We start from the raw sequence: 15106 nt of genomic DNA, 5'->3' as shown, positions 1-15106 counted from the left end.
CGTGCCAGTGACACAGGATATTGAAAGACCAAATGAGCTAGTGTCAGTGAAATATCAACACACAATTAACTATAAGGATAATGAAGATTGCTTCTATGTCATTAATCAAAAATAGAACTTTTTTCCTAGATTTGTTACAGTTTCATCTGGAAAGTGACACTTATAATGTGAACAGCAGCATTTCCTGATGGCATAATGCAGATAATGAACACTTAGCATGCAATTTAATTTAATTACATTTAATTGCTCGCATGCTGCCTAGACAAACTACAATAGCCAGTGTACACACATCGACATTAGTATTCAACGACAACATAAAGTAATTGCTTCTATTTCTTGGCCAAGCCCATTGACCCGACATGCAGTATTTTGTGTGTCTTACTGGGCATCTGACCAGAGCTCTTTGCAGGGGGGTACACTGACCAAGCAAGGCCTTGGTGTCCCCATCTCTTGGGAGTCAACTGTTTCTTAAATTTCACCATCTCACATATCCTGTTCTGCAATGGTACTTAGCTGATTTGTGGTCTGATTTGCTGAGTGTTTGAAAGATCTTGAATTTTTGGAAGATGAAGACATGTCCATGGGCAACAGGAAACTGACTGTCTTTACCTTGTCCCTAAAGAAAGCAGAGTAAGGGGAAGATAAATAAGACTTTTTAGTGAGCCTTTATACAGAACATTTATTATTTTTTCCAAGTCACTAAATACGACCTAAAGTCTTAAAAGCTCCTTGTAAATATATCATCATTTATTTTGTTGAGTTGTTCAACAATAATGCAGGAATACATGTTAGAATTGGTCTTTTAATTAAACCCAATGAATAGTGCTGATAAGCTAAAATTTAAAACTATTGAGGAGGATCTGTATGTCAGAAGATTATCGGCTTGATGCTTAAAGTTGGAGAATATCATGCTATCTCTGGCAAAGGGCCTTTCACAGCACAGCACTTCAGTTGAAATGAAGCGAGAATTTGAGGCGACTGTTTTATAATCCAGATCAATCTGCAGTTATGGGCTTTGAATTAACTGAATATCCATCATGCCTGAGCAATAAAGGAGAGAGAAGAGCGACAGCAATGACCCAGTGTTATCTGAGGGATTAAATCTTTTCATTTTGCCCACTTCTCCTTTTCCCTCTCACGGTGCTATATAGAATTTTGACATAAACCAGGATAAACTGCTCCCAGGAATAAGTCTAAAGAACGGTGTTGAAAATCATTGCCTTTGCTCCAATTTTGTTCTCTCTCTCTCTCTCTTTTCTTTTTTATTAGATAAGGCGATAATTTCACTGAATGGCCTTTAGTGGCCTGCATCTCGGGGAACACATCTGCTCCCTCCCTCGGGAGGAAGGCCAGTGGTTCCATATGTTGAGATCGATAAAATAATAACTGCTCTGCCACTTAGGAAGCGCTCACTTCACTATCTCATTTATTCTTCACAAAACGATGAGGTCACTGCTATTACAATTCCTTTTTTACAAAAAAATAAACTATAGCACAGGACCTACGACTAACTTTTCCGAGGCCGCATTGTTTGTAAATGATGGAGTTGAGATTTTAGCCATCTGGTTCCAGAGGCTGCCTTTTTAACCACTTCACTATAGGAAAAGGAGAGAATGCATTTATTTTAATGCGTCTGGTTTCTCCTATCTGTAAAATGAATAAAATAGAATAAAATAGCATTTCTAATTTTAATTGTCTAGATGGACCCCTTTCCCTAATCTTTTCAACAGCCTGAGATTATTTTTTTCTTGAACGCAGGAGGAAAAGATTGGATTTCTATGTCAAAGTTAAGGAAAAATTAAAATCCTATCTCTAGTTTCTGGAGAGCATTGGTTCTTAGAAATATCGACATTGGCATTATTCTTTAAAATACTTTCTTGGTATAATAATGCGAAAATTCACAAGCAAATTAGGTATGACGTCTGATTGATTCAAAAGCCAGTTCAGACAAATTGGTTCTTGATAAGTCTTTGTAAAATTCTTCAAGGCTATTAGAAGGTAAATGAATTTACCAAAAAATCAGAGGAAGAACGTAATGACATTTTACTTTACTAGTTAATCCCTGAGAAAGTAAAAGATAAAGTAAAAAAGGACCACACAAAAAAATACATGCTTAATTCCTACTCAACAGTTCAGTTTCTCCTGGATTTTATGCCAACCCAGCTGTTGATTTTAAGCCATTGTTGACTTTCTTGTTTTAACACAATCCTACAATTGGCTCAATCTTTCAAATTAAAGTAGATTCCAAATTAGAAAGGGAGTATGTTCTAATAGTTTATTCGTTGGCAGCTTGGAAGCTGGAAAACATTTTGCTTCAGAAAAGTAATATATTATAAACATTGGCTAGCTTCCCAAACTATCATAGAGAATAATACAAATTGAAACGGGAAAATTAATACGACTATATTTCTCAGTTAGCATTCTAGATCCGTGAGCATGTAATGGTTTAAGTGCAAAAAGTAAAACATTATAATACATGCACTGTACAGTTTTAAACTATGTAGATGCAAGCCTGCAAAGACATCCATTAAAATCTAAATGGTGGCTGTTCAGATAGTGGGATTATGGAAGACTTTTCTTTTCCTACTTTTTATTTTGTGTATTACATTTATATTTTGTAATTTGCAGTTAATTTTACAATGAACGTTTAGTGCTTTTCTATAACTATGTATAATTATATATATAATCTTATGTAATTATATATACATATATATAATTTTTTTTAAGCAAAGGACACATCTCTGTCTTTCTTCCCTCTTTGCTTTTGAAAGCACGTGGCCATTGGAACACAATGGTTGGGTGTATACTTCTTGTTTCCATGTCCCACATCTGCTCTGTCAATAAATCTTGTTGGCTCCACCTTCAAACCATATCCAGAAACCACATGCTCTGTTACTACCCTTGGCCAAGAAGTGATCATCTCTTGCCTAGATTATTCTTTTAGAGTTAAACTTGATCTCCTTGTTTTCTGTATTGTTTTCCCACAGTCTTTTCAAAACAGAGTTCCCAGCATGACTTTTTTTTAAAATGAAGAGTATGTTACATGCCCCAATTTACTTGGAATAACTCCAGTGTCATTGGGAGGGAGTGGAAGGCCACCCCTTAGCGCTTTGCCTTCCTCTCTCTCTGCTCTCTCCCTTGCTCACTCCATCATAGCCACCCAGCCTCCTTGCCCCTCCTCAAACACCAGTTACACATCCACTCAGGTCTCTCACGTTGGCTGTTCTCAATGCCTGAAAGTTTCCCCCCAGATATGCTCAGAACTCACTCTCTCACCTCTTTACTCAAATGAGGAGGCATCTTCTGGCTACGACATTAAAAATGTCTACAATGCTTGATCCTCTAAACCTTCTTTTTTCGTTTTAACTGGTTTACTTTTCTCTTTGTCACTATCTAACATAATAGACACTTTATGGTTTTTTTTTGTGAGGAAGATTGGCCCTGAGCTAACATCTGTTGCTAATCTTCCTCTTTTTGCTTGAGGAAGTGTCACTGAGCTAACATCTGTGCCAGTCCTCCTTTATTTTGTATGTGGGATGCCACCACAGCATGGCTTGATGAGTGATGTGTAGGTCCACACCTGGGAACGGAACTGGTGAACCCCGGGCTGCCAAAGTGGAGCACGTGAACTTAACACTCCGCCCCTGTATTTTCTTATTTATTGATTATCATGTTACAAAGGAAAGAGCTCCACAAAGGCAGAAAGTTTTGAAAATTTTGTTTCCTGCTGTATCCTCGGGGCCTGGAATGCTGCCCAGCACATAGTCCACCCCAGGATGTGTTTGAAGAATGAATGAATGTATGTAATGAAAGCACAGAAAATAGACTGAAAGGAGAGAAACAAAACTCCTGATAACATTTGCCCCTTAGGATGACTGGGGAAGAGAGATACGGGCCCTTTCTCTCTATTGAAGAACATTCTTTTTTCTTTTATATATAAAGATATCTGAAGAAAACATGACAAAACGCTTACAGATAAATACATTGGTATATGTAACATTAGTTTCTGAGTATTTCTGTATTTGGAAAATTTTCATAGAGACCTTTTTTAGGAGCTTTCCAATAGTTACTGGATAAAGCACATACTCCTAGCATTCCATGGAAGGCCTTTTATGATGGATCTTGCTAACTTCTCATCGTCATTCACTTCACTACTTTCAGGTTTCCTCACAGTCATAATTTCTACCTTCTTGTCTGTTTTTCTCTACTTGGGGTGACCTTTCCATTTTTCTTTGCCTGGCTAAACCCAGCCGTCCTTCATGACTTACGTTACTCTCTCTGCTCCTAAAATAGGAACTCTCTACAAGTGAAGCACAATTTTCATTCTGTCTTATAAAATTCAGATGAAACTGGCCCAACCTTCATATTCCACATCCTGTGGGAAGTCCAGTGCTCTTGCCAATATTTATGAGAATTCCTGCCGGCCTATTACTTATGGTTACTCCTTGATTTAATTTTCCGCCACTGCTGAATTAGATGACTCACTTATTCTCTCAACAACCTCATTTGTTCCATTTTCTCTTCCCTGTGATAAGCTGATCCTGAAACCCAGATCCCTTCTTCTTGATGTTCCTCCTTCTACTCATGGGAGATAAATGTGTAGAGATGCTTGCTAGAGTTAGGGCCTAAATGGGAAGTGGCAGGTAGGAGCGCAGAGCATGGGGGAGTGGAAGTCATGCTCTAGCATAGTGCAGCAGACAAATTATGCTTGATACTGACAATCTTGTGAACATGCTCTTGGCTCTCCAGGGGCCACTGGCCAACTTTCCTCTTAAAGATTCCCAGGCTGTTTCTCAAATGTTTTTTCAATCCCTCCCAATCTCAGGCTGCTCGTAACTCCCCAAATACCAATTCATGTATTTTGCAGAACAGGTTAGCTTTCTCTTCAGTCTCTTGGCCCTTTTGAATTATGCCTAAAGGGTCTTTTTTAATATCCACCAAATGCCCCTTAAGGCACCTTCCTCCACAAAAACTATTCTCTCTCAGAGAGGAAGTCTGAGTTTGGCTCCTAAAGTCGCTGTGTCTTCTCCCTGACACACACTTTATTGTAGTGGTCAGTTTACTTGTGTGTCCTTATCACTAAATGAAAGTTTCAAACAGAACGTTTTGCTTTTGCCGACTCTTGTATCACCAGTGCCTAGCTCAGAGTATGCTCATTATGCTTGCTGAGTAAGTGAAGACTAATTAAAGTGTTCTACTTATTAAAGGCATCTATTAGAAAGTGCCATTTGACCTCAAATGAATTTGTTTCTTTTGATTCCCGAAATGGACGCAAGTAAGATGGAAATTATTTGGCCCAATATCCAACTTGGTTTTGTTTCCTCCACTACATAAGATGTTGCTTATCCAGGAGCATTCCCAATAGCCATCACAGCATGTGTCTGTAAACCAGCTTGAGGAAGATTGTACATTACCTGCAACTTAGAGTGTGCTCAGGACGAGGTCTTTGGCTGGAACCATTGCTGGTAAAAGAATCTGCTGCAAACATCTTCTCTTCATTGTCTTGCTTCTTAATTGAAGAACAGGCCAGGGATTGAACTGTTCCCTGAGCTTCTAGAATTCCATTATTTGCATGTTTTTTCCCAGCTTTCCAGGGATCATTCACAGCAAAGGAATGAATTGGTGAAGTAACGGAATAGCGTCGAACAATCATCACATTGCCTGGGCAGAAGACACAAAATTCAAGTTAAAAAAGTCTCCCTTTAATGACATCCACCAGAGAGAAATTACGTGAGTAGTATTTTACTGAAATGAATTCAACAAAATGATTGTTTTTGATTTTTTTTTGCATAAAAGACATCCTTTCATTGATTTATTTTACAAGTACTAATTGAGTACCAACCCTGTGCCAGGCACTTTTTTAAGAGATGGAGATGTGGTAAGAAACAACACAAAATTCTTGCCTGCATAGAGCTTACCTTCTTGTCTGGCAGACAGATGATAGACAAACGATATATGATGAAATTCAGGTAGCGATAGATTCTAGAGAGACAAATAAGGCTGATAAGGGCCAGGGGATAGAGACAGATGAGAGAAGGAGTTTGGAGGCTATATAACAGTGTGCTCAAGGAAGATCTTTCTGAGAATGCAGCCTTTGACTAGAGACCTAGACAATAAAACAAGACTTTAAAATGGGAAGAACGTGGGTCTTCTAGAGATGCCAATTCTGGACAGCTTCCTCACGCCTGATTCTAGAAGAACCTACTCATCCACGATTCCTCATCACATGAATGGCTGCAAATGATTGAAGTGGCTGCTGCTGACTGGCCTCTAATTGTGTGTCTTGGCTTTAATTGAGACAGTCACTATAAGGAAGGCTGTTGAATGAGAGATGAAAGCAAAGTAGACATGTGGAAAGAAGCAAAGACGTATTGTGTGGGAAACTGGAGCGCTCCTGAGAGAGAAGGAGAGATTTATGGCCTTAGTTTCTGAGGTCCTATTCAATTTCTGTCCATTAGTATCTTCCAATAAACTCTTTTCTTGAGATAAATCAAATCTTCTCCATTCCTTATAACTAAAGCACCTTGATTAAAAGAGCTTTATTCTAGGGTGTCTTGGTTTGTCTGAATCTCGGCTCTAACGCTGTACTAACTCTGACCTGGGGCCTGTCATTCAACCTCCGCTTCAACATCCAGTTGTTACCTCTGGGGCTGACAACACTGACCTCATGGGTTGGTTTTCGTTTTCTGGAGCACTTAATGAATGTTTGTTGGATCTTTTATTCTTTTTTGTCACAGCTTTTGCAATGAACTAGCCTGGAAGTGTAAGAAAGCTCTGCATTGTGTTTAGGTTTTGAGAGTACCCAAAGCACAATTACTCCTTATTTAAGTTTGCTGCCCATGTCTGCAGACAGCTAATTATTATGGCCGTCGCAAAAAGTGGAGGCTGTCCTGGCTTTTTATAGTCTGGAAGAGCAGATGACTGAATTTTAGGCAGGAGTCTGGAAGGGGAGTTCAAGTTCAAATCCATCAGAAGTGATATAAACTGCAATACTATTCATAATTTTTTTTTTTTTTTGAGGAAGATTAGCTCTGAGCTACCATCCGTGCCCATCTTCCTCTACTTTATATGTGGGACGCCTGCCACAGCATGGCTTGCCAAATGGTGCCTCGTCCACACCCGGGATCCGAACTGGTGAACCCCGGGCCACGGAAGCTGAATGCTTGCACCCAACCACTGTGCCACCAGGCTGGCCCCTGCAATACTATTCATAAATTATCTCTAAATGCTTCCTTTGGCCATGATATATAGCTTCTATACTTATCTAAAAATAGGTTTATGACTACTGACAAATATAAAAGTTTCTGTTTAAAAGGATTATAAAGCAATCTCTTTATACTGAACCGCAGGAAAACACAACAGAGGAAATTACGCTGATGATAACAATGTTAAGTTTATTTTTATTTGAGACCCACACGCCAGCTGACTGATTAGCAAATGGGCTCTTTGTTCATCTCCCTGGGTGACGAGTAGTCTGTATCCTCTAGTTTCTTATCAACAAAAGGGAAAGGAGATTCAACACAGCGTCGTGGTGTTATTAACACAATTTCAAAGATCACTGTCAAATGCAGTTTGTCAGCAAAGCATATGAGGAGATCGAAGAAAATCAGAAGTCCAGCAATGCTGGGAGTTCCCTGTAAAGAGTTGTTTCCTTTATCTTCCTTGTAGCAAATGACCTCTTCCCTAATAGTCCCGAGGTGAGGTTGCACAGGGCAGGAGGGGCGAGCTGGATTTCATATCTGCCAAATGCTTATACACTATGATAGATGCTTCCACAAGCATTTATCCAACATGATTCACCCCGAGCAGGTGCTCTGTGTTCTCATCATAACAGATATAGAGATAGAGATAGTAATAGAGACAAAGATAAAGTTAGAGATAGAGAGAGAGATAGAGATAGAGAGATAGAAAAGAGATATCTATCCCCAAGCAGCCTTGTCCCTGGCTGCAGCACAGCTGTGTCCTCAGGTGGATGATATGGAAACAAGCTTCTCCACTCATGAAATCTCATCTTCTCTCACTTCACATATCACAGAACAAACAGAAGAACTTTCAGTTCCAAGTGATTCATTTCCAGGTCCTCTTTAGTTGTTCCCTTTCTTAAAGTGAGGTTCCCACTTCTGATTTTGCATCATTCTCTCTGACAGAATAGGCTTATATCATTCTGTTTTCAAAAGAGGATTGGACAAGTGGCTTAATCTCTCTGGATCTTACACTTTCAACCGTAAAATAAGGGATGATCTCTAAAGCTCCTTTTCAGTATCAGATGGCTATGATTCAGTGGCAAGTATGAATTTTGATCGACATTAGCAATATCTTATTAAAACTGCTAATAAAAAATATACTCAAGTCAAATAATGATATTTTCTGACATATCCAATGGTATTAACAAGACTACTATCAAGTAACTCATATTGAGGCTGACTTGTGCTGTCGCATTTAACCCTCTCAACAGCCTTATGACATAGATTCTATCACCATCCCCATTTTACAGATGAGAACAGTGATCATAAAAGCATGTTACATTCATAGAATCACAGAATTTTATAGTTGAAATGGGTCTTAGAAGGCATCTCATCCAATCCAGTCCTTTTTACATGAGGATTCTAAGATTAGAAATTTTATGTGACCTACCCAATGTTGACTGACTATTGCAAAACTGGGGCTACAACTCAGGTGTCTTCATGCTCAGTCCAACGTTCTTTTTACTTATGTCACTTACTCTCATAACAGCACATCACATATAAGAAACAGATAAATATTATTATTATTACTATTTTTTTGAGGAAGATTAGCCCTGAGCTAACTGCTGCCAATCCTCCTCTTTTTGCTGAGGAAGACTGGCCCTGAGCTATCATCTGTGCCCATCTTCCTCTACTTTATATGTGAGATGCCTACCACAGCATGGCTTGCCAAGCAGTGCCATGTCTGCACCCAGGATCCGAACCGGGGAACCCTGGGCCGCTGAAGCAGAATGTGCGCACTTAACCACTGTGCCACCGGGCCGGCCCCGAGATAAATATTATTTGAAGTAACTCAACCAGGCTCCCAAGGACAAATTTAAATCATGTTTTTTCTGTGTTTTATTGGCACAACTGGCAAGAGTTCTCCAAATTTCATCAAATCTTTTTTACCAGTCCTTTTCAAATTTAATGCTAATATTCTTATTGGAAGTTACCATCCATAAGCTGAAGAAGTATGATATCAACAGTGTGTTTACCTCTTATTAATACCTGAAGCTTGATGGCATTCAGGCCCTAAGAGTTTAAAGTTTGTTACTCTTTGTTCTTTGAACAGTGTAATACTTGTTTTAGAATAGCACAGGATATACTAAAACCCAGTTTACTTTATAATTCAGCTGAACAGCATAGAAAATAGGAGTGTTGTCTACCTTTGGCATAAGACAGAAGTTTTCAACTGGGGGAAATTTTGTTGTCTAGGCGACGTTCAGAATATGTGAAAACACTTTTGATGATCATGAGTGAGGGGAGAGGTACGTGCTTCTGGAATTTAGTGCTAAATGTCCTACAATGTCCAAGACGGACCCCTACAATACAGAATTATTTAGTCCAAAGTGTCAAGAGTATAGAGGTTGAGGAACCCTGGAGTAAGGATATATTATAAATGTCCATATCTATTTCTTTTTCACCGGGAGAAAGTTTACCCTCATTATAGGTTACTCTTTCAGTTTTATTAAATAACCAGCAGACAGAACTACTCAGATCCAGAGTTGTACTTGAAAAAAAGCGAAAATATCCTCATAGGAATCTGTTCTCAGCTTTCAAATGTAGGGTCCCCTATACAGAGAGACCTCTCCAACAGAGAAAACTAACCGGTAAATATGACATGTTCCATTGCCACCTGTTCAGAACCTCTGAACGGCATTGCCCGAAGCCTTTGACAGATGATATTAAGAGCTTTGAGTATTTCATTATGTATATCAATTTTCTTTGAATATGCTGTGTGGAGGCAAGCACTGACAACTTAAATGCAGAATGTATTTTTTACTCTGGTCGTTTCTGACTTCATGTCTAGTCTTCACAGTCAAAATTCTTTCCCATAAAAGGTGAGAGATTTGATTTTTAGAATATAACAGATATTGAGCCTGCATCTTGACGTCGTCATTCTAAATAGTAGGGGGCATCATGTGCAATGTACTTTCATACAAGACGGGAAAGTTCTTTGTAAAACATGGGTGAGAAACACTATCTGCTATTTGTTGTGTGTTTGTCAGGTGCTGTATTAAGCATTCAGTCTATGTTGTTGCAATTAATCCTCACAACCACGTGAAATAGGTACCAAAACACTTCCAAATGAAGAAAACAAAGGTTAAAGATTTCTAATAACCAGCTCTGAGTCAAGTGGCTGAGTGATAAATCATTTGCAACCATATCTGTCTGACTCCGATATCCATACACTTAACTACTGTGCAATATCATTCTAGCTTAATAAGTGAGCATGCCATTTGACCTGGACACATTAAGTATTCTATTATGTAGCATTTAAGTGCTTGAAGTCAAGGAAGGAAAAAAAAAACTTTTTTTTCTGATGAGGAAGATTGTCCCTGAGCTAACATCTGTGCCAATCTTCCTCTATTTTTTGTATGTGGGACACCGCCACAGTATGGCTTGATGAGCAGTGTGTAAGTCTGCACTCAGAATCTGTACCTCTGAACCCCGGGCCGCTGAAGTGGAGCAAATGAACCCAACCACTACACCACTGGGCCCTTCCCCAAAACACGTTGTTGTTTTTTTTTTTAAAGATTGGCACCTGAGCTTACAACTGTTGCCAGTCTTCTTTTTTTTTTTTTCCCACTGCTTCTTCTCCCCAAAGGCCCCCAGTACATAGTTGTATATTTTAGTTGTGGGTCCTTCTAGTTGTGGTATGTGGGACACCACCTCAGCATGGCCTGACGAGCAGTGCCATGTCCATGCCCAGGATCCGAACCTGAGAAACCCTGGGCCGCGAAGCCGAGCATACGAACTTAATCACTCGGCCACGGGGCTGGCCCCAACGCATTGTTTTTAATGTGACTGATTTCCACAAACCTGTCATTCGTATCCAGGCATATCTGGAAACAATTTTAATGTTGCTAAAATATGTTACTTGAAGACACCAAGGAAATTTTTGCCTAGGGATTCAAAGCTAATCTGCTAGGAGAAAAAGGTTAGAACTCGTCACTGTTAATACCAAATCGTGCAATTACGTGATACGTGCAATAAACCTATTATTGTGGAGACATTTGCAAAGATGGGCGCCGCCCAGAAGAGCTATGGACGTTGGGTACCTTGGTGCTCCTGCATAGCTGGTGCTGAATCAGTGGAAATACCACCATGAAGAAGGACTGCTGGAGATTGTCCAGGTGCTTTTCTGAGGTTATCAAGGTCTGTGACTTCCTCCTCCCTTTCATCTCCTGATTCTCCCCCTGAGCCTGGGGCTCTCTGACTGCTTGAAGCCAGCTTCATCTGGAGAGCTTGATTCTCTTTCTCCAGCTTGTTGATCTCTGCCCGCATTTCCTGGATAACTCTCATGAGCTGGATATTAGCTTCCATCGCCTCTTCTTGGGTCGCTCTGGTGCGCTCTTCCGGGGAGACAGGTCAACTTTTGCTCACGAACCAAATTCACAATCTACTCAGTGGGACTGGTTGGTCCAGCCCACAAACCTTCCTGAACAATAGGTGTCACTCTTCTCTGTGCCATCTTTCAGCACCTGGGGAGTTAGGCTGTCAAGGGAGGTAAAGGATCTCCATGACTTATTAATTCCGGGTTTTGTTTTTCAGAACAGAGCTTTTCTTTGTATCTCTCATTTCATATCAATCCACAGTTCTAGAATATTGCTTTGTGTTTGAAGAGAGGAGAACACTTGAAAAATTTCCAGTGAAGAACAGAGTTTCTCGTTTTTGTCATGAACTCACCATCCTACCGGCCACTCAGTTTTTTTGCTGTTGCTCCATCCGGCATCAAATATTTCATAGACTCACTGACTGTTACAAGTACGTCAAAACTAGCACATAAGCGTTATGCCTTTTCTTCTCTGTAAAATGTCATGATTCTGTACTTTTTGGGGTAATTATTAATTTCGACACCTGTTTATTAAGGGTAACAGTAATCATAGGGGGTCATATGAATTGCAGTGAGATTATTTAAGTGAAATGTTGATAATTACATCTAAATCCCTCAAGATAAGGTCAAGGACCGTATAATCACTTCTCAGTGGTTTTCTATTTTTTAAGCATTTTGCTATTACTTGGTTTTAGAGTGTTTGCTTGGGCAAAGGCTGTCCAGGGATATTTTGGGAATGTAAGAGGATACAGGTTGAACATGAATCTTGAATGAGAAGAACACGCAACAGTCAATAGCTTTCCTTACCTGTTTCCTGAAGAGGTTTCTTTGCTGGGAATGAGAAGTATGAATCTCAATAGCATATGCTCTGATAGCAGTAGCTGTTTGGAAATTCAATTAATGTTTAAACATAAATGCTCTTTTACAATAAGGTGGAGAGGATTAGGATATTTTTCAAGGTGATAGTTTTTCATGTACATTCCTTTCCTTCTGTTTTCTATGTGCATCGATGAGTTTTGCCTATCCTAATAAATATTTGTTGATGATCCAAGGCTTCAGGTGGAAAGAGTGGTTAGAGAAAGTATTGTTCCTTTTTTATTCACATAAATTCATTTTATATATTTAAATTTTAGGAGGTGCTTACTAAACAGTCAGTCTAAGAAAATAGTGAGGCTCTTTTGATATACTACTTCTGTTTGGATTTAAATGAATTTTGGTAAACATTTATGAGCAGGACACTCTAGAAGCTATAGAAAGTGGGTTATGGAAATATGGAATATAGAGTAAGATGGATCTTACTCTTACTCTTAAAGATCATCCAATTTAACCACCTCTCAGATGTTCATATCTGTTCCACAATGTCTCTGTAAGGAAATATTAAATACATTTGTATCTGTATTGTACAAATATTTGTATATTTGAGTATTGTCCCTTGATAAGAGAGTCTCCTTCCTATCAAGGTGTGCTACTTACTTTTTAATTAAAATTGTTTATGTTGACCAGAAATTGGCCTCCATGTAACTTGTTTTTAATTAAGATTATTTACCCTGACCAGACGTTGGCCCCCATGTAATGTGTTCCTAGTTCTTCTCTTTGGAGAGGTTATGTCACACATCTAATCCTTGTTTTAATGAAAATTCTTGTTCTATCATGTTCCAATGAGTCTCTACTCGCCAGAATAAACATTCTCAATTCCTTCCACTGTTCATCATCTGATGTGGGTTGAGGGCCTCAACTCCATCATGGACACTCTGTTTTGAACACGTTTCCATTTATCAATAGGCCTCTTGAACTAGGAGGCACAGGTCTAAATGTGTTCTCCTGAAGGCATTTGACTAGCCTAGAATATGTTGCCACAGCTTCTGTAAAGTGTTTTGTGGAAAATATTCCACAAAAGTGGGCAGTAAAAATTATTTTTGAAATTGTAATCAGTGCAACAAAGCAGGAAATAAAGATGACCTGTATGACTGTTGAAAACGACAAGATAGTTACCATTATTTATAGACAATTTGACTGCATATCTAGAAAGCCCAAGGAAGTGAACCAAAATTTTTATTTTGTAATCCACCTCGATGTTACAAGATAAATATTTAAAAATTAGTAGTTTTCCAGAATACTATTAATAACTATTTAGAAAAAAATACTTGAAAAATATTCCACTGACAATGGGCCTCCACGTATAAAAGACTCAGGAATTAGCTTTAAAAAAGTCTGTTAAGGTTTCTAATGAAGAAAATCTAATGTTTTACCGTGATAGACAACTTAAGAAAATGGAGACTATGCTCCTGGTGAGAGGACTGTATATTTAAAAAAAAATCTTAATTGAATTTCTAATTTACAGGTTTAGTGAAGGCCCAATTAAAATCTCTGTGGGACTTTTTCTAAAAAAAGAAATTGATGAAATCATTCTAAAGATAATCTGGAGACAATAGTTTTGAAGTGTGTGCAAATGAAGAGTAGTTATTGGGTTCTTGCTTTATTAAAATTTTCAATATAGTATGAAACTATAATAAAGAAAACAGCAAATATTGGTAAATTTGCAGACAGGACAAAGTTACAGACAATTCTTAGAAGAAATCCAAAAGGCAAGAAATGTGAAAAAAACCTAACGTCACTAGTAATTTTGCAAATTAAAACAATGGAGTACTTATTTTTGGGTGGGCCAAACAAATTAGCAAAGATTTTGAAAAATGAATAAAATTAATGCAAAGATTATTAATAATTGAAAAATATTTTTGATAAGTAATTTAAATAACTATCAAGCTTGAAACTATATTTAAAAAGTTCTTAACTGTAGACCTTTAATTCTACCTTCTAGACTGTTCCTAAGAAAGTAAATTACACCTAAAGATTTTTGTGAAAGGATGCTCCTTGCACATTACTTTAATAGCAAAACATTGGAAATAACCTAAATGTTCAAAAGAGGAGAATGAATAAATAAAATATGAAGTAGCTATATGAATCTGAAAATGTTGAGTAAAAAAGTAGTATATCCGACTGCATATAGACTAAAATAAAAACCATGTAGACAAGACTGGAAAGAAACATCCCAAAGGAAAACAATTTCTATTTCTGTGTAGTAAGATTTTGGATAATTTTTATTTACCCTTGTATGCTATCTGAATTTTTAAAAAATTCTATAGTTACATGAAAGACTTATATAACGAAAAAATTAAGTAATGAAAGTAAAATAAATAATTTGAAAGAAATTTAATAAAATGAACTGACGTTGCAATTTCTTTGGACTTTTGTTCACTTTTGATTAAGTCAAGTGGTGATTAAGTCAAATGCCTAGTGAGAACTTGAATTTTTCCTTACCAAACTAGTTTTAGTCTTTAACAGTTGTCATAATAATTTAAAAATTTGATATATGTGTGAACGCTGCTTCGAATTAGCAAATTTTTATATAAATGCTAAGATTGGTGGTTCTATAATTATTTGTGATTTACTTTGAAGGATGTGGATGTCTTATATATTGAACTGGCCAGGCTCAGAGAGTCCTGCTTTGGGAACTAACCTGTTCAGTGGAATAAATGGGGTGTTG

The 15106-nt window shown here is 38.1% G+C and overlaps 1 protein-coding gene across 1 annotated transcript; it reads right to left on the bottom strand.

Annotated features, from left to right (window-relative positions):
- Window positions 1–227: 227 nt before the first annotated feature.
- On the bottom strand, window positions 228–11623 carry CCDC195 (coiled-coil domain containing 195). The gene is made up of 3 exons (XM_044751179.2): window positions 11288–11623; window positions 5415–5661; window positions 228–616 (listed from the first exon to the last, which is right to left on the bottom strand). The coding sequence occupies exons 1-3, from the start codon at window positions 11550–11552 to the stop codon at window positions 484–486; spliced, it is 645 nt and encodes a 214-aa protein (XP_044607114.2). The 5' UTR covers window positions 11553–11623; the 3' UTR covers window positions 228–483.
- Window positions 11624–15106: the final 3483 nt, after the last annotated feature.

This window comes from Equus asinus, chromosome 19 (assembly GCF_041296235.1).
Source record: "Equus asinus isolate D_3611 breed Donkey chromosome 19, EquAss-T2T_v2, whole genome shotgun sequence".
Lineage (NCBI taxonomy): Eukaryota > Metazoa > Chordata > Mammalia > Perissodactyla > Equidae > Equus > Equus asinus.
The sequence above is the reverse complement of the archived record's forward strand: the minus strand, read 5'-3'. Positions and strand labels throughout refer to the sequence as shown.